The following is an 18701-nucleotide window of genomic DNA, read 5'->3' on the forward strand; positions in this document are numbered from 1 at the left end:
CCCACGCGGCATCCTTATAGCTGGCGGCATGACCGGTAGCTGCCTGGAGCGACTTCCCATGTCCCGAGAATAACATGATCGCATCTTCATCGCCCAGAAAATATCCATAGCGTCAGTTCAGAAGGCCTCGACCCTCCGGATTCCCCACCTGCCAGCGCTCATAGTTGTCTTCCACCTCCCGCCTGAGCATACTCCAGTCCCGGCAGCGGTGCTCTAGCCAGAAGCCGTCCGCACCCCGGCCTCCTGCTGTTGGTTTGACGGGCTCCAGTCGGACGTTGGCAGCGCACAGTAGCATCTGCCTGATGTAGTTCAAGCAATGGTGCACGCGCTCGCTGGAGGAGTCCGAGCCGTTACCCGTCTGGACCACTGCTCGCCGCAACTCGTCTAGGCACTGCAGCTGGTGAAACATCGATACGATGTAATATCGTTTGTCTGGCCCAAGGCGCACTGCACCGGCGGTGCCTGAAGGTATGAGGGACTCCCATTCGAGGGTGAAGTTCAGGGAGTAATGAACGCTCTCCTCCATGGTGAATGCGGCATTGCGCAAATGACGTGAGCGCGGGATGAGCGAGGTTGGGTAGTCATCCTCAGAGTCAAGTTTGGCTAGATAGGGTCGTATTTTGCGTAAGTACACAGATTGGTACCAGAGAACGTTGTTCGTACTCAACGCTGTCTGCAAATCATCCGAGTCTGCCCCAGGAACTTCGTGCGTGACGGCCCTTGAAGTGAACGTCCTAAAGTTTATGTGGATGATCGACACCAGTAAGACAAACGATGAGATGTAATAGCCCAGGGTAACTTTGTTCGTGGTGAGAGAGGGCATCGCAAGTGGCGCAAGGGTGTGTGTGTGTCAAGCCGCTGCAAGCTCAGACTCGGACGACCGGCGTGCCAACCCTTCTCGCGACTTCGCACAAAGCACAGTTCTGACCTGCGTGAGCAAGGCACCGCCCACTAACCGTGGTTTTCGGACATCAGGATTGAATCATACGATCCCGCGACCGTAGGTGACAGCCTGAGGCCGTTGCGGTGCTCCAGCGGCATTGACGAACGATTCCGCGAGCGTATGGTGACAAGATCCGATGTCCTTGTGGAAACTTGACGGCCCGGGTCTGTATAGGCTCTCCATTGTTTTCCACATGGGATCCATCAGTGCCGCCGGGACTAACACTTTGGTATCTTCGGTGCCAGCGAAGTGACTCAAACACGTTCTGCAACGTTGTACGGGCACACGCGGTGCACAACTGTCCCCATCTATCAAGAGCAAGTCAATTTGAAATCTTCACTCGATCCTTGGCGGCGCGCTCTCTACATGCCGCCGAAAAGAACCGCCCTTCGCCCCATGAGTCGTCGAACGCTGAGAGCATTCAGGTCTATATGGTTATCAGCGGCTACGGAGTACTGATTCATCTCCTGCAACTTGGATTCGACCTTGGACTTGGACTTGAAGCTGTTGTGCCGGTACGCTATCCGTCATGTCCGACACCGACCTTCTCCTCAGTAGAATGGACTTCGCCGGGGCGATCGTGGCGTCGGTGACCTTCGGTGTGTACCGATTACTTCTCTACCATCATCGACTCCGCGAAGAACTTAGACTGAGCCTTCTCCGTCTCACAGGAGCATACGCCGTCCTTGCGTCTATATGCATACACTACTTGCTCAAGCGGGGGAAGGGCAAGCGGCTTCGCAACAATGTTTTCCTAATCTACACAGTCGCCATGCTCATCTCTGGAACGATATGGTTCGTGGTGGGCACGTACTGGTCCTCGCTCGAGTTCGTCGGGCCCGCAAGCGTCGATCCAGAGCTGTTAGAAGGAGGGAACCCCCGACTGGCCATTTTGAAGGACACCCTCCTGATCCTCAATGTATGGCTCGCTGACAGCATGATTGTGAGTTCCTCGGAATGTTCGTGGATGCAGGTTCATGAAACGTGAACATGATACTCTATTCCAATAGACGTACAGGCTCTACATCATATGGGATTCGTCCATCGCGATAGTAGTCGTTCCATGCCTCTTGTGGCTCGCGACAGTCGGTAAGTCGTTACCCCATCCCGTACTACGCTCGTCCTAACCAACCAAACCGCGTACTCGCAGGCACCGGTATCACTCTCCTCGTCATGACCGCCAAGCCGGCCGCGAGCTTCTTCGGAAACCTCATCATCAACCTCCAGACAGCGTTCTTTTGTCTCTCTATCTCCCTCAACATCATCTGCACCGTGCTCATCGCGGGCAAGCTGTGGTACCGCCAGTGGCATTTCCGGCGGCTCGGGTCCCTGCACACCAGCACGCCCTCCTTCAACGGTGCAATTGCTATCATCGTCGAGTCTGCGGCGCTGTACTCGGTCGTCGGCATCATTGTCATTCCGACAGTCGTCAAGCAGCTCCCGCTCCAGTCCGTTATGGTCACCCTCATCGGCACAGTCACGGTGAGTCGCACGCACAGTGGAGCCAGAGGACCCGTTCGTGTGTAGATGCTGAGTGCGTTTACGCTCGCAGTGTATCGCGCCGACCCTCATAGTCCTCCGCTTGGCTCTCGGAGTGGCCGAGAACCCGACGAGGACCAAGTTGACGACGATGGCGTTCGTGAAGTCCTCTGATCAGACGGACATGCTATCGGATTCGGCGACCGTGAGCGTATCTGGTCTTGGTGTGTCGAAGACGGATAAAGGGAACTCCTCAGAGCTCTCGATCTCAGCAGGTGGTGGAAGTTCGAAGGAAACTGCGTAGATTGACTACGTTCAACATAACGACACTCGCACGGACGTGCAGGAGATCGAGCATGTACTCTGACTGTATTTCTAGCAAAACATGATGAAGTTTCAGGGTCGTATCTAACTAAGTACAGGGGATCTTTCTCCATGAGGAAATATGGGAACAGGTCATGGGAACAGCTTGCGGGGGATGCACAATGATTTCATGCGCTTCTCGTTCGCGCCTTGTTTTCGTCGGAGCGCGGCATACGATATAGACCATCATATGTCGAATGTCTCGGAGAAATGGTCGCAGCACGCGATGCACCAACGATCAGATTCCCAAGCTCTCGTACCACGCGCACACAGTGTCCTATCGAGTCCGGAGTAAGCTGCGAGATCCTCGGACGAGCACAGCGAGCGAGGAGTCAACTTGAACGAAGACATCCTTTCTTCGTCTAGCAGCTCCAAAGTCTCGGACCGAGCGACACTGCTATCGCCGCCCAACACGGCGCTGTCATCCTCGGGCGCATCGAGATAGAAGCCGTACATGACAGATATGTCGACTTCGTAGGCGCAGCATTCCAATGCCATGATCCCGCGGCAGGGTGGCGATTCACGGCGCTCCGGAGCTCTCAACGTAGGTAGCGGCTTGAGGCTTCCGCTGCGGGAATGGACGCCAAGCACGGCAACTCTAGGATTGAGGGATGATTGAGAGGACTCCTGACGTGCAGTCAGCACGAGGCCATGTCGTTGCCCACGTATACTCCTCTCCCATCCGAGCCACTTCACCCAGTCCACGTCGAACCTTTGGAGTTTGAGGACGAGGACTTCGCGCGACCCTCCCAGGGATCGACAGCAGGATGGCTCTCTGTGCAGACGGCGCGGAAGTTCTTCATCTCTTCATGCATCCTCTCGCTCGCTATCTCCGCGACTAATTTGTCCTACCTCTCGGGGTCAACAGCCTTGTACATGCTCGGAAAGCAGGGCCCGCACATGCGCGCAACCAAGCTCAAACGACCGAGCGTGTACGTCGGGTTGGAGAACGTTCCCCGCGACCCTTCGAGATGTCGAAGTCGGGTGGGATACCCAGGAATGGTGTACACGTACGATGCACGCGACCCCGGGGCAGTCCTGACGCGAGTCCATGGCCCCAATGACAACGTGACACTCACCTTTGGGGGTCCGGTGAGTAGCACTAGTGGAGTCGTTTGTAACTCGGACTGAAGAAGTTCTTGTACGTGCCCTTCATCCTAGATCCGGGCGGTGATGGATATGTACATCGCCGACTATGGTCTCGAGGATTGTACCCTCAGCCTGCGAGGTCCGAAGGAGCAGGTCGCGACGGTCAAGATCGACACGTACCTGGTACTATCCCCAGGGGCAGGAAGCAATGACGCGGAATTTCTTGACACTCTCGTGTTCACTTCGGGAGAAGAGAGTTATTCCCGGCCGTTCCATTGCGATTCGGGTCGCCAAGTTTGGACAGAGTGGAGGTGTGAGGAAGAGGGTTGTGTCGTCCGAATGCCCCTCCAAGCAGTTACGAGAAGGAGTGAGTCTTCGCGGGGCGTGCCCTTCCAGACATGCGGGCACTAATTCGAGTGTGACCTTGCAGCGGAGACAGCGGCAACATCAAAGACTCGAGGAGGGTTTCGTATACACCAATACGAGTTTATGCATTGTATATCTCAGGCCGCATGAAGTTTTGCAGATTGGTGACGGACGGGTATCCTCTGCTCCAGGGTTAGGTGAAACTCGTGTGGTATCTTGTCCGTAGCAGTCGCGAAGTGTAGAATTCAATGAAAGCAGAGAAAGAAAGTCGACGAGTCCGTGTTGGTGGCCTTAGATAGCAAGCACTGGCAGAAGAAGGAGTGGAGGAAGACGGCCTCGCCATAGACGCCGACTGGTATTGCTCCTCCTCAGTTCCTCCTCCATCATCGACATCCATAACGACCTCCTCTTCTTCTGTTTTCACCTCATCGTTCTCTAGATTGTCTCATCCCCACTTTTCGATGAGCTCGGTATGCATGAACAATATAGTACTCTGGGCGGGCCGCTCATACTCCCTTCAGATTGATGCCCTAGCGCTATATCGAAGCCCTGCGGACGCGGTTCAAGCCCGGTCCCCTTTCTGCCGTGCCTCCAGCTTGTCGCCATGATTTGGGGAGTCTCAAGCATTGGACTTGCTATCGCCTCATACTTCTCTGGTAGTCTATGGTGTTCTGAGCATCCCTCGGCAACGATCAGCAAAGCAAGCCTCGGACAATTGGACTGCCGGCCTTTCCTTCCGAAGGTCTTTGTCGACAGGCCTCCTTCGCCTGCACACCCAGCTATCCTAGAGGCCACAAAAGTACTCGACAAGTATGTCTCCGGCCATTTTGCTAAGAGCGGCATCGACACCCTCTCTATCGCGGTCGTGACGTCCGAAGGCACGCTCTACGAGAGGAACTCTGGCGTGCTGAAAGCCAACGAGACGAGCTCGGTACCCGTGACGAGCCATTCGATGTACAGGCTCGCGTCGATCTCGAAGCTGTTCACCGTTCTGGAAGGCATGATATTGGAGCAGAAGGGAATCATATCATGGTGCGTGTTCTTCTCATTTGTCCCCTTCTATACACATTACGAAACGGCTGCAGGGACGACCCGGTTGAGAGATACATCAAAGACTTCAAGTATCATCTTGGGGGCCTCGACCCGGAGCAGCCCTACTCGTCCCAACGCGAAGCTCCCATCACCCTGGCCCAGCTTGCGACTCATATGTCAGGGCTCGGGAGGGACTGGCCATCTGGGACAGCGCACAATTGGCCGCACGACGTGAGCGGAGGCGGACCGCCGCCCATGAATGGCCTGCCCTTCCCAACCCAGGAAAGTTTCTTCCACAGTATCGAGGAACACTACACCGTCTCCCCGCCGTGGGCATACCCCCAGTACTCGAATACCGGCTTCGGCCTTCTGGGACTCGCGCTTGCCGAAGCTGCCAGCGCTGCGTATGGGACGCAGCTCACCCATGCAGAGCTCCTGAAACGCGACATATTCGATCCACTCGGCATGAATGACAGTCACTTCTTGGCGACAGATGCGAACAAGGGTTCGATTGTGGTGCCCTCGTTTGACTCGGACATAGTTGTATGTTGCATTGTCGGGGTATCACTGTCTTGCGCTAACGATTTCTCTCCAGGATGCGGACTTCATGGAATCGATGAACCCCGCGGGAGGACAGTTCTCGTCTCTCTCGGACCTCATCACACTCACACAGACGCTGTTAAACCCCGGAAGCTCCAAGAGCTTGCTCACGCAGTACTCCATGGACGAGTGGATGCGGCCGATGCACACGTTCGAGGAAGACGACTGGACGGAGGTTGGCTTCGCCTGGGAGATCCTCAAGGCACGCGACTCGCACGACCGGTTGCGCAGGATCTATTGGAAGTGTAAGGATAACCCTTGCACATCAATTTACTCACGGACTGACTCTCATCTGCTGCAGTGGGCAACCTCGCCGCGTTCCATAGTGCCATCGCCATCCACCCGGGAACGTCGTACGGCATCGTTCTGCTGCTCAGCAGCTCCTACCCCTATGCATCCGAGATCGTGTACGACGCGTTCGAGATCCTGCAACCTGCGATCGATGAGGCTCTTGCAGACGCATCCAGGGACCTCTATGCCGGTAACTGGCATGTCTCGAACGCGCATGCCAACGCCAACGCTTCGTCTGCGCGCATCTCCGTCGACAAAGGCACGCTGTACATCGATGAGTTCACGTTGCTCGGCGTGAACGCGCTCGAGAAGCTGGGTGCAGAAGGACGCGTCGCGCTGCGTCAGACCAGGAAGGACGAGTTCCGGTGCGTCTATCTCCTGTACTGTGACCGTTCACAAACTGACTCTGCTACGCCACGACAGGCTGGCCATCGGGATACCCGCGTACAACGGCAAGCGATCCATGGGATGTTTCCCATTCTGGAACACGCACGATGGCTGGCCCGTCCTGAACAACAAACCGATCAACGCGGTATACTTCACGGGCGAGGGGGAGGATCGTGTCTTGCATGTCCCTGCTCTGGACATTGCAATGCGCCGGGGATGATCGAGCGTGCGTCACCGCAGATGTTCTTGTCTGAGCGGCGATGCTTGTCTCGCGCCGGGATTCTGGATGAATAGATGTGCTTCGTCCGGAACTTTGAACACGCTGGGCGGCGGACACAATTACTCCCGCTATGGCTGCGCCTCGAGCTCCGGTGCAGGCTCACCGTGCCCCGCATTATCCGTGGTCGATCGAGCCGAGCCAGATATCTCGGCGTTCCGCGTAACATCAAGATCCGGCATGTCCGAGCAGTTCCTCAGCGCAGTTGGAGCTCGCGCCGAGGGACACTGACCTACTGTAACCTTCTATCATACCATTCTGACGTCGCTCGCATCCTTTTTAACTGCGCTTTTCTGTGTCTAGTAACTATGCTTGGAGGGTCTAGGCACGATAAGAACGCACAGTGTCTTTGTGCTAGATACAGGAACTTGAGCGCGTATCCAGGGTGCTGTCACGTACCATCTGCTTCCTGTCATTGCCTCTCTTCGGTGCTCCCCGTGGCGAGTACCTTCGATAATAGCCTTCTCATGTACATGTCAGCAATGGCCTTCGGCGTTCCGTGCGCTTCGTCGTCGTGCCTCCCCGTCAGTTCGCAGCGTATGTGGGAGGAGGAGACGTATGTAGCTGACCCGAGAGGTATGTGTATCAGCGCCTCTGGTCCTTGTTCGCTCCTTTGAACTTCCTCGACAGGTTCATCAGCGCGAGCGCAGCGTTCCGCGTGCTGGCAGCTGGAATGATGATTGGAGCAGGGCGTGCTTCGATCTGTCTGAGAAGAGATGGAGAGTCAGATACTAGTCAGAGTTCGCTGGCACTGCACTTCCCGGGCACAGTACCAGAGCGGAGCTTGGGGCTACTATGACTGTGATCCACATAACGGGGTCGTGCGTTTCCGATGCTGCGCATAGTTGGACGCTGCCGATATTGATGTTGCTAGTAGGATAGAGCCATATAAAGCGTAGACGGATGAAGAGACAACGCTCATACGTACCACATACTACGTGCCCATCTGCCGACCCTCGAGCTCTGTACAGACATGCGCACCTTCCTCCTTGCGTTTGCGCTCGCTGCTAGCATCGCCGGGGCTCTGGCTCTTCCGGCGCAAGGTGAGCCTACCTCTGCACCCCGTGTTGCGAAACCGTCTGACGTCTCCCTCTTATGTAGCCCGCGAGGATGACGTGAACTACTTTTTGGCCGATGGTGGGTAGTAGGTCCTTGTTCACAAGTCACATCACCTGATTGAGACCGTTCCAATCTAACAGAGAAGCCTCCGGTAGTTGCTGAGGCCAAGCCGTAACTTGTCGGCTTCAACAATCGCCCTGCACTTCTGATAGGTCGGTATGATGCGTTTTTGTCGCATATCGGTCAAGGACTCACTCCCAAGTCCATAAGTTCATGCAGTCGAGACTCGATAGAACTCCTGCGAGCATATCTCGGTTTCTGGCGAACATTCTTATCCCAGTACATATGTATATATCTATGACGGTAAAGATTGTTTGACGAACCTCAACTTTGCGGTACCATCACGACCGAGGTTGAACGTCACTTGAATGTTTGCGCAAAGGGGCACTCCTGCGCCTTCAACTCCGTCCATCGACCACATACATATTCGGTTGCAGCGTGAGGAATAGATGTAGCCCGTGTATTGAGACAAAGGATTAAGGATTCATTAGCGGACCGTGATGAGGACGAGAGCTCACAGGATGTTTGGTCTGAGTCTGCCTCAGCCCTAGTGGCCGCCGTGCGGGCGGATGCAATGTGGCTGTGCTTCTAGCGCGGAGTCGATCGGAAGCAAGCCGGGCCTCCATGACCCTCAGGCTCCTCCTCCATCTCGGTCAAGCCACCGTGACACTATCTATCATCACAACTTTTCTTACACTCGGGTGGAATGCATCTCTGGAATTTTGTGCATCTGCTATGCTGCAAAGTGAGATAGTAAGTCGTCTTCCGCCGCCGTGCCGCCCCTGGGCCAAGTCCTGCAACGACGGGACAGGCTTGGTTGCCTAGTTGGCTAACCCAACTCTATGAGACAGTACACAGGCATTAGACAGCTTCTCTTATACAGGAGGTCCAATGCAGCAAGTCACACAACCTTGGAACTGCAACTCTATCTCCGCGATGAAGCCGCATGCCCGGTAGATGGCGTCTTCGGCTGTCAATCTTCTACCACAAGTTGACGGAGAGAAGAACCTTGTCTCGGTGCCTCACGAGGTCCTTCATGAGTCTCTACTCATAATGATGCAAGACAGCCTGTGAAGGCGTTTCCACGTGTCTATAAGCTTCCTGCATGCGCTGTTGGGGTACCGAGTGCTTCACGATTCTATCATGCACGCGGCTCTCAAGGAAATCGAGTTTATCTTCTGGAAGGTATGGCGGACATCCACCATTTATCAGAGTATCAGAGAACACTGACGGTGGTGACTGCTATGTCCACCGTTGCCAGGTACAGACGCCATATAACATCGCCCGCCCGGCCTTTGTACCCCCAGCAGTCTCGCAGTCTCGCATCCGTGCTCCCTACCAGTTGCGGCCCCGCGTGGAGGATTTGCGCCTTCAGGATGTCTCTACCTGCGCACCTTCTATACGCGCTTGTGCTCTACGCAACGCCGGTAGCTTTAGGGCAAAGTACCTCAGCGGTATGTCGCAAAACGTTCGACTGGGTACGTCCTACATCTTGCCTTGGCGAGAACATATCTGACGACCGAGAAAGATGACAAACTCACTAGGGCAGAGCCCATGTCTGGTCACGTCCTGGCTTTTCGTCCCATGCTATGGTCCCGGTAACGGTATGCATTGTGATATATTTGTCGCATTCTCGCTAATGATGTCGCGCGGATGGCATTGCGAAGGGTCCTTCATCGAGTCGCTGACTCCCGACGAAGTCTACGAGGGACCTCAAGCCAAGGACGCCTTCGACTCGACGCCATGCGATTGCAACACGGTGTTGTATTCGGTTTTTGCGGCATGCGGCCTGTGCCAGGGTGCCAACATAGACCCGTTAAGTCATCTCTACTTCATATGATCGTTTCCACGTACCAACTGACCTGTGCAGGTGGCCGACATATTCTACAAATTGCACGCAAGTGTCCATTGGGAGGTACGTCTTCAATCACACCATGTTGGAACTCGGTGACGAAGTCCTTCCTACAGCTATCCAGAGCCAATTCCTGGTGGAACTGCGATACCTGCCTGGGCGTTTCTCGATGTCACCGTGGGTACTGTTCCATATGTGCTCCCTATCTCCACCTCACACTCTATCGGTCGTACCGTACATAGACGAATAGCACCTTCAACATAGTTGCTGCAATGGCCCTCGCTGCGCAAGGTTGGTAACCCGGAAGCTGCACCATGTATATACATATGCTGATACTTTGAGGCACAGACCCTCCTGACGTGAGGAGCAACCTCACTACCTCAGCGGGAGCTTCATCAACCTCGACTTCATCGACCACCTCGACTTCATCGTCCAAATCGATGCTGAGCGGGGCTTCGTCCTCCATCACGACATCTACCAGTTCCCAATCCGTAGTTACGAACTCGGCGTCTACCTCTACAGCGTCTGCTACCGGGTCTGCGTCGGAATTTCCGGACCACCGTCATAGCGACATCGGTGCTATCGTCGGTGGCACCGTCGGAGGAATCATCGGCGTCCTCCTCACCGGAGTACTCATGTACTACGTCGCCTTCCGGAAGCCCAAAGACACGCACACATTCACAAGTGGGAGCGACTCGAGCGCAGTCCTCCATATCGGCGGCCCGCTTAACAATCAGTATGTGATCAGCCCCACGAGCATGCAGAGCGTCAACGGGGCTTTGCTCTACGTGAGTGGCTCATCTTCGTGTTCCGATGGTTCTCATGAGAATATGTGACATTGTCTCCAGGATGCGAACGATCCTCGCACGTACCCCCCTCCTATCATGGGCTCTGTCTCGACCCCGACCTCTTCGAATTCGAGCGGATCCAATTCCGATCACGCTGGGAAGCCGCATGACGCCGTACCCTCTTTCTACAGAGGGCTTCCGCAGGTTTGATACAGTATGTATTTTAGCGAATACACTCTCTTGAGCTACATGGGACACTGCATTCTCTTCCCTCGTACATTAGGCTGTCTTTACTAGGACCTTTTAGGACACAACGGGCTGTCTTCGGAATTGCTGGTTACGCTTGACATGCTTCCCTTTCATGACAACCATCATGAAGTGTGCCCTGTCCGGATAAAGTGCAAGCGGACTGCGGTCATGGTTAAGCACGTCATGTCAAGGCGATCTGCCTTCGATATCAGACTTTGGGCATGACAGGACGTGCCAGTGCGAGGGTCACTTCCGTCGATCAGGGCAATGACCTGTGGTCCGAGTCTCTCTTACTCGACTTCGAGATGTCTTGATGATTGTTCGTCGTAGCAGACGCTGACAACTTTGGCGTGATACTCTACATTTCAACATGAGATACATAGAAAGTGAGGCGTATAGAAGAGCCATTTCCTCCGCAGCGATCATTGTCGGAGCTGCATGACTATGACAAGCAACGAACCGAGGTGGACGTGGACGTAGACGTCTATGGCAACCATGACACGGATAGATGAAAGAGGTGAATTGCTCCCTGAACAGAGAATTGCATAGCACCTGTGGCTTATGGCGGGAAGGAATGAAGCAGCATCGGAGGATCATGCCGGCTTGGAATGGTGGTCATATATGGATAGAGGTCGTGATCGTGCGCAGAAGGGGGAGAACCACAGTGGCGTGGTAAGAAAGACTGGAATGGAGGAAGTTGTGCCAATTCCGCACAGACGGCAGAATGTGCAGAAGGTCCAGACTTGGACTTGACGACAGGAATGACTCGTTCGATGGAGAAGTGAAGTCATGAGAGTACGTCCAGGACACGTCGCCCATTGTTGATGGAGGATATTGCGAGTATCGATGCATGAATACTGTGTTGGCGTAGTGTTCGGCGAGAGCAGCCATTCCTTGCCTGTCCGAGAACTTGAATGACTGGGATGCACCTGTTGAACCGTCCGAGTTCGAGGACTACTCGTGACCGAGCCAGATGGAGCGCGTGCTCAGGCCTCAGACCCCAATCGTCTCCGTGAATTTCCTGCAAAGGGATGGTTAGTCTCATCGTGACGGACATCATGTCTAGCAAAGTACTAACCAATCACTGCAGTTATAAAACATTGAAATTCAGGGCGATGATGTTCCGTTTGTGGAGTTCGGGCAAGCATCTCCTGGCATGCGCACGGAGAAGGTCTTGCTTACCCTGTTCATACACATCTACCTTGAAGATGACCTCCTGGAGGCTGCCGAATAACTCACATGAGAGGACGCGATCGAGTGCCTCAAGTGTGTCATGATCGAAAGAAAGTAAGTCAGCATCGTTGTTCCCGGCCCGGATGGTGTAGACATCGTCGAAAGTGATAGATTGTATCGTGTTTGACGAGATCTCCTGAAGGGCTGAAGCCACATCGTCCCAATTACCCGTGTATAAGTATAAGTTCAAAGTCAAGCGTTCAAGTGCGGTGAACCCCGATAGAGGCAGGCCGTCTGGGCATTAGGAACAAGAAGCATCAGCAATGAATAGTAAACGGTGAAATAGATTCAGAGTCTACATACCGCTTGATAGTACGCTGACATCTGTTACAGACCGCACGATGCGACTCCCCACGAAAACGACGGCAGTGTCCCGCAATGATCCAGGGGTATGCAAGCCGTAGAAGTGAAAGGTAAGCTCTTTGACAGCCGATCCGCCCAGCGCTGGTGTGATCCACTTGAGGAACGTCTCCGCGTATTGCCACAGGGTCATACTATATTCGATGTAGAGGGTGTGTAACTCTGGTCAATATGTGCGTGATCGAGGCGTCGTCTGAAGGTGCAGCTGCGAGACCGCGGGCCATTCGAGATACGCGATATCGAGGATGGAGAGCAGTGGTAAGGCAGTGAGCATACGTCGGACATCGTTGAAGGAAGAGAATCGACAACTCCAGAGCCTCAGCGATGTGATGGTGCGGAACTGTGACAACAGCAGCGGCCATTTGACCGAAGGTCGCTGGTGGGTCCAATATATATCGTCGAGGAGTAAGACACGCAATCCCGGGAGTTTTCCCGTGAACTCGACGAAGAATAGACGAACGGCGGAGCTGAGGCTATGTTCCACGTGAGAGTCGTCGATGTGAAGGGTAGTAACGGAGGTGAGATACTGGACCATGGTCTCCGAACGTGCAATCCTCTGGACCAGCAGGTCGTAGCTGCGCTGGTCTTCGATGCAGATGTACTCAAATAATTTGGCCCTACTCCTTGGTAGCCAGTCCCGACAGACGAGAGCACACATGGCCAGTGTGTGGGCCCTACGCTGGCTGCATTCGTCTACAGCTACAGCTGAGATGATGTCGTCCGTGACTTCTGGGGGGATGTAAGGCGGTGGCATCTGCTCCCGAGCCCAACGTGTAAGCTCTCTCGACCATCACCAACTGACATTCACCTGACGCACCAGGCTCCGGTATGGGGAACAGTCAGACGAGAGGAAATCGAATGACGCAGGGTGTGGCAGGAGGTGGGCAGTGCCTTGGAGGACAAGGACGGGTCTCCTAGGGATGGGGAAATTGGCGTCTCATAATGCATCATGTTCAGTTTCTCAGGATGGTGTTCGGCCCGAGGATCATCGATCATCGCAAGATACTTCCCCAGCGTCTCGACTCCTATACGACGGCGGTGAGCCCAAGGAAGCTCGAAACGTCCCATACCAACAGTGTACTTTGAGGCACTGCCCCTCCACGTTTGCCTCCAGCCTGGCTTGATGCTTGCGGTTATAGTTGCATGATTACGCGCATGCGGAAGAAATACAGAAGACCGAGGAATTGATCAGGATGGGCTGAGTCGACTTTGAGCCTCGAGCTTCGAGGTGTCTGGATCTGCGAACGCAATACTTGTCAAATACCACTGTCGTGCAAGTACGGGAATGATAGATTATATGCGACACAGCATTATACACGTCAGGGTCAGAGCAGTGATAACATGAGCGAGAGCGAGACGGAGATACAGCAAGAGCAGAAAGAGGGACATGGAGACGATCAATGAGTGAGTGGTGTCGGTACCCAATTGCAAGTTGCAACACGAGTGCGACAGATATGAGTGAAACCATGGGACGGCGGCGTGCGAGGGAGAGGGAGAACGAGACCATGCGAGCCATGCGGAGAGGAAGAGATGAATGCGGGCGCAGTGTTGAGAATGAATTAGATGCAGCGTGAAGTTGTGACGAAGATCGAGTGGATGGAGTGTGGAGGGCTGCAGCGCTAACCGTCAGCATGGCCCTACAGAATCTACGAAGACCTAACGCACCTTGAGAAGACGGCATCCGCTCACTGCGAAGTGCCCTTCTTTCGACGCAGAAGCCGGGAGGTTACCCGCCGGATAAGTTGCAACCCCTCCTTGACCTTACTCGTAGACGACAAGAGGCTGACGTTATCGCCGCTCGCCTCGACAGAGAGACCTTGACGGTGGCGGGGAGAAGAAGGGCCCGCTTCGCTTCGCTGCACAGCGTCGTCGTGAGAGTGGGTAGAGGGAGGCTGCTCAACGATGAGAGGTGGGGCCTGGTTCGATGGTCCTGGCTGCATCCGCTCCAGCATGCGCATGATGGAGTGAATGTCGTCCCGCATAGACTTCATCTCGTCCCGCATGGACTTCATCTCGTCCTCCAACTTGTTAAACCGCTGATCCACCGCCTTGAAGCTCCGATCTACTATCTTGAAGTTCTTGTTGATCGTCTCGAAGTTCTTGTCCATTCTCACGAAATTCTTGTCGACCGTGTCGAAGTTCTCGGTCATGGTCTGTTCGACATCGTCTATCCGAGCATGAACGGACTTCTCGACGATACCGATCTTCGCCTCCAGCCTATCGCCTTGCTGCTTCATCTCGGCGCGAAGTTCATCCTTGGCCCCCTGCAGCTCCTGCCTGAACGACGCACTCTGCTGGCCGATGCGAGCGTGAAGCAGGTCTACGGCCCGTGTAACTGGGTCGGTGCTGATGATGTCTGTGAACGATGGAGGCCGCTGGACATCCTCCGCTGGGTCCTGAGTCTGGGCAGACTGAGAAGACAAAGACGACCGAGCAGAAGCTGCGAGTACGCGATATGAATACAAGCGACCACAAGCCAGGCAACACTGACTTACGAGCAGAGCCCAAAGAATGGGAGCGTTCTGATTTCAGGCTGGCGGTAGACATGGCGAGTCGAATAGTGATGGTGTTGGTAGGGGTGGAAAAGACGACGGAAGGGAGAGTCTGGAGAATTATATGCTGTCGCCTGGGCCGCCGTTTATCGACGGCATCTGCGGCCCTTTTTGTTCTTGGAGCCATAATGGGTACACAAAGGGAGGCGTGTGTCGACGAAACGGGTAGAATGACTCGCCGGGTAGCGTGCAGAGATACACGAGGCAGCGAGAAGTCCGACGAGTTCACTCCGCGAGCAAGATCTGCTCGTATATTCCCACACGGCCAGGAGTGTCAGGCTGTCAAGCTGTGTCAAGACAGTGCGCAAGCAATAAGCAGAGGAAAGAGAGGATAGGGCAGCAGCAGCGGACGATGGCGACAACGCGGCGCACGACGACAACGAGTACGAGTACAAGGTCGACGATGGGCACTCGCAGACTTCCTTTCCCGGTAGCTGATGTAACATTCTCACGCGTGCACGAGACGATTCCCGGCCCCCGTGGCCCGGTCCACGCTCCTCCCACCCTCTTCGTCGCTGCTCTCTATGTCCTTGTCGCCAGCTACGGCGAGCAAGGTGTATCTGGCCCATGTTTGCGAGGATTTGATGAGGTATCTAAAGATCTATGACCGAGATAAGTAGCCGTTCGATACACGACGTTAGTCATGTTGTTACTCAGCTTTATGCTCTTCTTAGTCTGGTGACTGATGGATGTTGACGTTGAGCATCGAGCGCGCGATTGAACTTCGACTCGACCACGTCTTTGAAAAATCGCGATCGTCTTCGTATCACGTCGCAGCGTGCCTTGTCAAGAGCATTAATCCTCCGACTCGGAACAATCGCCGCCACCGATCGTGTCTGTCAGCATCGCTTCAGCTGGCGCATTCTTTGCTGACCGCCACGCAAATTGTACTGAAATCTAGGACGGTACGCCTACGTGGTGACTTTATAGGCATAATGAAAGCTCATAAAATACTCAGTTCTACGTGTTGCTACCCCTACTACAGACTTCATGACAGAAACCATACCCAACGAGCTTCTCGAGACCATCCTTTTCCATGCCCTGACAATCCAGACACCCGTCTTCGAGACATGGCGGACGCACCGCACGTTCTGCAGCAACTCTCCATCTGGCGAATCCTCGATCTTGTTGGTTTCTAAACGCTGGTGTTCGCTCGGAACACCAGTTCTCTACGAGTCAGCGATCCTACGTACGAACACTCGGACGGAGGCTCTTGCGCGGACGCTCAGCGACCGCAAACGCAGATTGGGTCGCTATCTTCGCAGGCTCCGCGTCGAGGGCGGCTTCGGTGGCGCGCTCATCAAAGTTCTCAACGCTGCACCAGGCCTCACCACCCTCTACCTCGGTTTCGACCTTACCAACAAAGACAGCACCGCGGGGCTCATGAGGACGCTCAAGCAGGTCAAGCTGGAGCACCTGCTCCTCGACTCTGTCAATGGCCGCCTTCTCAGCAACCCTACGGGCATCAACCTCAGCAAGACCATCGCTGGTGCGCTGCCGCATTGTAAGACACTGGTGAGTCTCGTCTGCACTGTGCAAGATAGGGTCTGAATTGGTGTGGCAATAGAAACGGATAGATACCAGCCCCAGATTCGTATTTCTGCCAGACGTGCTCCCAGCGTTGACGCAGGCGCCAGCACTCGAGTGGATCAGCATGAGCAACTTTACCGTGAGCATGAACATCGATGGGAACGTTCTCGCGGCAGTTGGCCGGAACCCGTCCGTCCAGGTCATCCAGATTCGCGCCTTAGACAAGTCTACCCCTGTCGAACTCTTGCGAAACATCGACGAATATGCCAGGATGAAGCTGTATGTGGGCGAGGGGAAGAAGTAGGACCATACATGTTATCGTCACCCCATCGCGATGCTCATGGTATTGAACTAGCATGGTCAAGTTGACGGAGTTTCCCGAAGCGGACGTCGTGAAGGAACACCCTGGCTCGCTTCCCAACTTACCTGACAAAGTCTGGGACAGGATCTTCGACTATGCAACGCACGTAGACGACCGAGAGATGGATGAGAGCCTCTTCAGACTAACGCGGCCGTCCATGAACCGTACTCGAAAGGCGATTCTGCTTGTGAACAAGAGATTCAACGTACGTGCTGTCCCGTACCGCTCCGGCGAGTATGCTCTGACATCCTATCCATCGTCGCAGAGACTCGGACTCCGTCACATGTATAGCATTCCGCACCTCGCTTGGGACACCAACGTGGACAGATTCATCGCGGTCATCGAGGAAAACCACATGCTCGCGCGGCTGGTCCGCGTTCTCTACCTTCCAGAGGACATGGTATTTGAGAAGCGGAAGCACATCCTCGCCCCGCTTGCGAGCCTTGAACGAGTCACGAACCACTTCATAGTCGTTCCCGATATCGCGCCGTTCATCCATGATTGGGAGACCCTTCCCCTTCGCGAGGCATCCCAATCGTTGGAAGAGGGTATCATTGACTCGAGGCTGTTCAAACCGTTCGTGAACCTCCGTAGCCTAGTGCTCCACGATCGGTATGGAGCAATCGTAGAGGACATCCCTCGCGACGCGTTCCCGAAGCTGGAGAGCCTGGACGTATGGGGATGGGATCTCATCGATAAATTTACCCCGGCAGAGTGCGTTACTCTACGAATGTGCAGCGCTGTAGACTCATTCCTTTTGGATTGCAGATTGCCGTCCTTGCGCATGTTTGGGTTTGAGGCTGTTCCCCATGTAACCGCGCAAGCCACCATATTTCTTCAAGTACACGGCCACAAACTCAATGCGCTCTCAGTAATTGGAGCCTCTGACCCGCAGCCTGGACAACCGCCCCACCCTCTGCTCGATCTCTGCCCGAATCTGACAGAGATAAGGATGCCATCAACCCGTGCAGTACGTGAGTAGATGTCTATCTGTGTTGTGGCTCACATACTCTTGTCAGCCTCCAAATATTCCCTTTCTCGAACAGTCACAGCCGCATGCGAACATTGCGCGTCTCGTCTTTCCGAAACTTACGATCAAAGGGTACATGAGTTATTCGCATTCCATCTCGCTCGTGTACTAACCTGTGATTGCTCGGCTGCAGCACGGCATTAGATGTGGACCTCACATGGGACCTTTTCGTCGAGAAGCTCCGACTGCACCGCGACAAGCTGCCCGCGCTCAAGGAGGTTCACGTCTTGACCTCGTTTAGTTGGCCGATCAACAGGTGCGTGTCTCCGGTCTGATAATCAAGGCCTCCAGGTGCTGACGATAGCTGGGCTGCTCACTATGGTTCGACCGAGACAGCTTCGAGTACGACTACTTCGCTCTCACACCGCTCATAGACGACCTGCATGTCATGGGAATCGTGTTCATAGACGGCTCGGGGACACGGTGGACGAGAGTGCTGCAACGGAAGTGGCACCGCGAGCGGGTTATCCGGCTGCAACCAGCGGTGCCGGAGAACGAGGACCCTGTGTAGATCAGCCATGGCATGTCGTCTTGAGAATTGACCTTGTCACACCAAAGGCTCGACACAGCCCCGGCAGCCGACAATGCAATGCGAGCGCGTCGCTATTGTGCTCAGAAGTGAGAGCTCCCGGGACCCATTGTCTGCTAAATGCGATCTGCTTGTGGCAGGTGGCCGAGCCAGGTCCGAGCGTCACACTCCGGATCTACATCCATACACTTTCTATGGCACCCCGCCACACGCAAAGCGAAGCTCACAAAGCGTTGGCCATGCCGGCCGCACCGTCGGACCTCGAAATGCC

At 54.7% G+C, this 18701-nt stretch overlaps 11 protein-coding genes across 11 annotated transcripts; 6 read left to right on the plus strand and 5 right to left on the minus strand.

Moving 5' to 3' along the window:
- Positions 1–112: 112 nt before the first annotated feature.
- L226DRAFT_570654 (uncharacterized protein) lies at positions 113–823 on the minus strand (the record flags this gene model as incomplete). Its single annotated transcript, XM_067684459.1, has 2 exons — positions 113–603; positions 664–823. The coding sequence occupies 2 exons, from the start codon at positions 821–823 to the stop codon at positions 113–115; spliced, it is 651 nt and encodes a 216-aa protein (XP_067536237.1).
- Positions 824–1298: 475 nt separating this feature from the next.
- Positions 1299–2898, plus strand: L226DRAFT_534577 (uncharacterized protein). The gene is made up of 5 exons (XM_067680703.1): positions 1299–1542; positions 1615–1886; positions 1954–2032; positions 2094–2425; positions 2496–2898. The coding sequence occupies exons 1-5, from the start codon at positions 1473–1475 to the stop codon at positions 2724–2726; spliced, it is 984 nt and encodes a 327-aa protein (XP_067536238.1). The 5' UTR covers positions 1299–1472; the 3' UTR covers positions 2727–2898.
- Positions 2899–3398: 500 nt separating this feature from the next.
- Positions 3399–4518, plus strand: L226DRAFT_534579 (uncharacterized protein). The gene is made up of 3 exons (XM_067680704.1): positions 3399–3877; positions 3947–4241; positions 4305–4518. Exons 1-3 carry the CDS (start codon positions 3437–3439, stop codon positions 4388–4390), a joined length of 822 nt encoding a protein of 273 aa, XP_067536239.1. The 5' UTR covers positions 3399–3436; the 3' UTR covers positions 4391–4518.
- Positions 4519–4844: 326 nt separating this feature from the next.
- L226DRAFT_462147 (beta-lactamase/transpeptidase-like protein) lies at positions 4845–6770 on the plus strand (the record flags this gene model as incomplete). Its single annotated transcript, XM_067675701.1, has 5 exons — positions 4845–5272; positions 5326–5815; positions 5868–6117; positions 6174–6528; positions 6587–6770. The coding sequence occupies 5 exons, from the start codon at positions 4845–4847 to the stop codon at positions 6768–6770; spliced, it is 1707 nt and encodes a 568-aa protein (XP_067536240.1).
- L226DRAFT_51492 (uncharacterized protein) lies at positions 6744–7633 on the plus strand. The gene is made up of 2 exons (XM_067678429.1): positions 6744–7403; positions 7458–7633. The coding sequence occupies exons 1-2, from the start codon at positions 6845–6847 to the stop codon at positions 7502–7504; spliced, it is 606 nt and encodes a 201-aa protein (XP_067536241.1). The 5' UTR covers positions 6744–6844; the 3' UTR covers positions 7505–7633.
- A 1244-nt stretch (positions 7634–8877) lies between these two features.
- Positions 8878–10906, plus strand: L226DRAFT_560155 (uncharacterized protein). The gene is made up of 9 exons (XM_067683337.1): positions 8878–9131; positions 9208–9424; positions 9475–9550; positions 9614–9761; positions 9817–9861; positions 9915–9975; positions 10041–10089; positions 10147–10586; positions 10647–10906. Exons 1-9 carry the CDS (start codon positions 9052–9054, stop codon positions 10794–10796), a joined length of 1266 nt encoding a protein of 421 aa, XP_067536242.1. The 5' UTR covers positions 8878–9051; the 3' UTR covers positions 10797–10906.
- A 744-nt stretch (positions 10907–11650) lies between these two features.
- On the minus strand, positions 11651–12841 carry L226DRAFT_51543 (uncharacterized protein). Its single transcript, XM_067678443.1, has 3 exons — positions 12372–12841; positions 11914–12302; positions 11651–11856 (listed from the first exon to the last, which is right to left on the minus strand). The coding sequence occupies exons 1-2, from the start codon at positions 12559–12561 to the stop codon at positions 11926–11928; spliced, it is 567 nt and encodes a 188-aa protein (XP_067536243.1). The 5' UTR covers positions 12562–12841; the 3' UTR covers positions 11651–11856; positions 11914–11925.
- Positions 12183–13662, minus strand: L226DRAFT_51650 (uncharacterized protein). Its single transcript, XM_067678477.1, has 3 exons — positions 13242–13662; positions 12372–13182; positions 12183–12302 (listed from the first exon to the last, which is right to left on the minus strand). Exons 1-2 carry the CDS (start codon positions 13494–13496, stop codon positions 12595–12597), a joined length of 843 nt encoding a protein of 280 aa, XP_067536244.1. The 5' UTR covers positions 13497–13662; the 3' UTR covers positions 12183–12302; positions 12372–12594.
- A 451-nt stretch (positions 13663–14113) lies between these two features.
- Positions 14114–14975, minus strand: L226DRAFT_570659 (uncharacterized protein; the record flags this gene model as incomplete). The annotated part of the gene is made up of 2 exons (XM_067684460.1): positions 14114–14868; positions 14924–14975. 2 exons carry the CDS (start codon positions 14973–14975, stop codon positions 14114–14116), a joined length of 807 nt encoding a protein of 268 aa, XP_067536245.1.
- Positions 14976–15018: 43 nt separating this feature from the next.
- L226DRAFT_51546 (uncharacterized protein) lies at positions 15019–15887 on the minus strand. The gene has a single exon (XM_067678445.1). It carries the CDS (start codon positions 15547–15549, stop codon positions 15067–15069), a length of 483 nt encoding a protein of 160 aa, XP_067536246.1. The 5' UTR covers positions 15550–15887; the 3' UTR covers positions 15019–15066.
- Positions 15523–18478, plus strand: L226DRAFT_534583 (uncharacterized protein). Its single transcript, XM_067680705.1, is given in 10 exon segments — positions 15523–15885; positions 15939–16495; positions 16548–16810; positions 16866–17076; positions 17137–17585; positions 17640–17848; positions 17875–17876; positions 17891–17973; positions 18035–18157; positions 18238–18478. The coding sequence occupies 9 exon segments, from the start codon at positions 15971–15973 to the stop codon at positions 18410–18412; spliced, it is 2040 nt and encodes a 679-aa protein (XP_067536247.1). The 5' UTR covers positions 15523–15885; positions 15939–15970; the 3' UTR covers positions 18413–18478.
- Positions 18479–18701: the final 223 nt, after the last annotated feature.

The sequence above is a fragment of the Lentinus tigrinus genome (assembly GCF_003813185.1).
Source record: "Lentinus tigrinus ALCF2SS1-7 unplaced genomic scaffold L226scaffold_10, whole genome shotgun sequence".
Lineage (NCBI taxonomy): Eukaryota > Fungi > Basidiomycota > Agaricomycetes > Polyporales > Polyporaceae > Lentinus > Lentinus tigrinus.

What these genes read in the sequence shown, in the direction of transcription:
- L226DRAFT_51492 (XM_067678429.1), top strand. Translation starts at nt 6,845, where the DNA reads ATGTGCTTCGTCCGGAACTTTGAACACGCTGGGCGGCGGACACAATTA. An exon ending in GTATGTAGCTGACCCGAGAG is followed by an intron (nt 7,404 to 7,457) that starts GTATGTGTATCA and finishes CTTCCTCGACAG; the next exon opens with GTTCATCAGCGCGAGCGCAG.
- L226DRAFT_51543 (XM_067678443.1), bottom strand. Translation starts at nt 12,561, where the DNA reads ATGACCCTGTGGCAATACGCGGAGACGTTCCTCAAGTGGATCACACCA. An exon ending in TGTCAGCGTACTATCAAGCG is followed by an intron (nt 12,303 to 12,371) that starts GTATGTAGACTC and finishes CCTAATGCCCAG; the next exon opens with ACGGCCTGCCTCTATCGGGG.
- L226DRAFT_534579 (XM_067680704.1), top strand. Translation starts at nt 3,437, where the DNA reads ATGTCGTTGCCCACGTATACTCCTCTCCCATCCGAGCCACTTCACCCA. An exon ending in CACTCACCTTTGGGGGTCCG is followed by an intron (nt 3,878 to 3,946) that starts GTGAGTAGCACT and finishes CCTTCATCCTAG; the next exon opens with ATCCGGGCGGTGATGGATAT. An exon ending in CCAAGCAGTTACGAGAAGGA is followed by an intron (nt 4,242 to 4,304) that starts GTGAGTCTTCGC and finishes GTGACCTTGCAG; the next exon opens with CGGAGACAGCGGCAACATCA.
- L226DRAFT_51650 (XM_067678477.1), bottom strand. Translation starts at nt 13,496, where the DNA reads ATGGGACGTTTCGAGCTTCCTTGGGCTCACCGCCGTCGTATAGGAGTC. An exon ending in CCCATACCGGAGCCTGGTGC is followed by an intron (nt 13,183 to 13,241) that starts GTCAGGTGAATG and finishes GCTCGGGAGCAG; the next exon opens with ATGCCACCGCCTTACATCCC.
- L226DRAFT_534583 (XM_067680705.1), top strand. Translation starts at nt 15,971, where the DNA reads ATGACAGAAACCATACCCAACGAGCTTCTCGAGACCATCCTTTTCCAT. An exon ending in GATAAATTTACCCCGGCAGA is followed by an intron (nt 17,586 to 17,639) that starts GTGCGTTACTCT and finishes TTTGGATTGCAG; the next exon opens with ATTGCCGTCCTTGCGCATGT. An exon ending in TTTAGTTGGCCGATCAACAG is followed by an intron (nt 18,158 to 18,237) that starts GTGCGTGTCTCC and finishes CGACCGAGACAG; the next exon opens with CTTCGAGTACGACTACTTCG.
- L226DRAFT_534577 (XM_067680703.1), top strand. Translation starts at nt 1,473, where the DNA reads ATGTCCGACACCGACCTTCTCCTCAGTAGAATGGACTTCGCCGGGGCG. An exon ending in GGCTCGCTGACAGCATGATT is followed by an intron (nt 1,887 to 1,953) that starts GTGAGTTCCTCG and finishes CTATTCCAATAG; the next exon opens with ACGTACAGGCTCTACATCAT. An exon ending in CCCTCATCGGCACAGTCACG is followed by an intron (nt 2,426 to 2,495) that starts GTGAGTCGCACG and finishes TTACGCTCGCAG; the next exon opens with TGTATCGCGCCGACCCTCAT.
- L226DRAFT_560155 (XM_067683337.1), top strand. Translation starts at nt 9,052, where the DNA reads ATGCGCTGTTGGGGTACCGAGTGCTTCACGATTCTATCATGCACGCGG. An exon ending in TCGAGTTTATCTTCTGGAAG is followed by an intron (nt 9,132 to 9,207) that starts GTATGGCGGACA and finishes CACCGTTGCCAG; the next exon opens with GTACAGACGCCATATAACAT. An exon ending in ACGCAAGTGTCCATTGGGAG is followed by an intron (nt 9,862 to 9,914) that starts GTACGTCTTCAA and finishes TCCTTCCTACAG; the next exon opens with CTATCCAGAGCCAATTCCTG.
- L226DRAFT_51546 (XM_067678445.1), bottom strand. Translation starts at nt 15,549, where the DNA reads ATGGGCCAGATACACCTTGCTCGCCGTAGCTGGCGACAAGGACATAGA.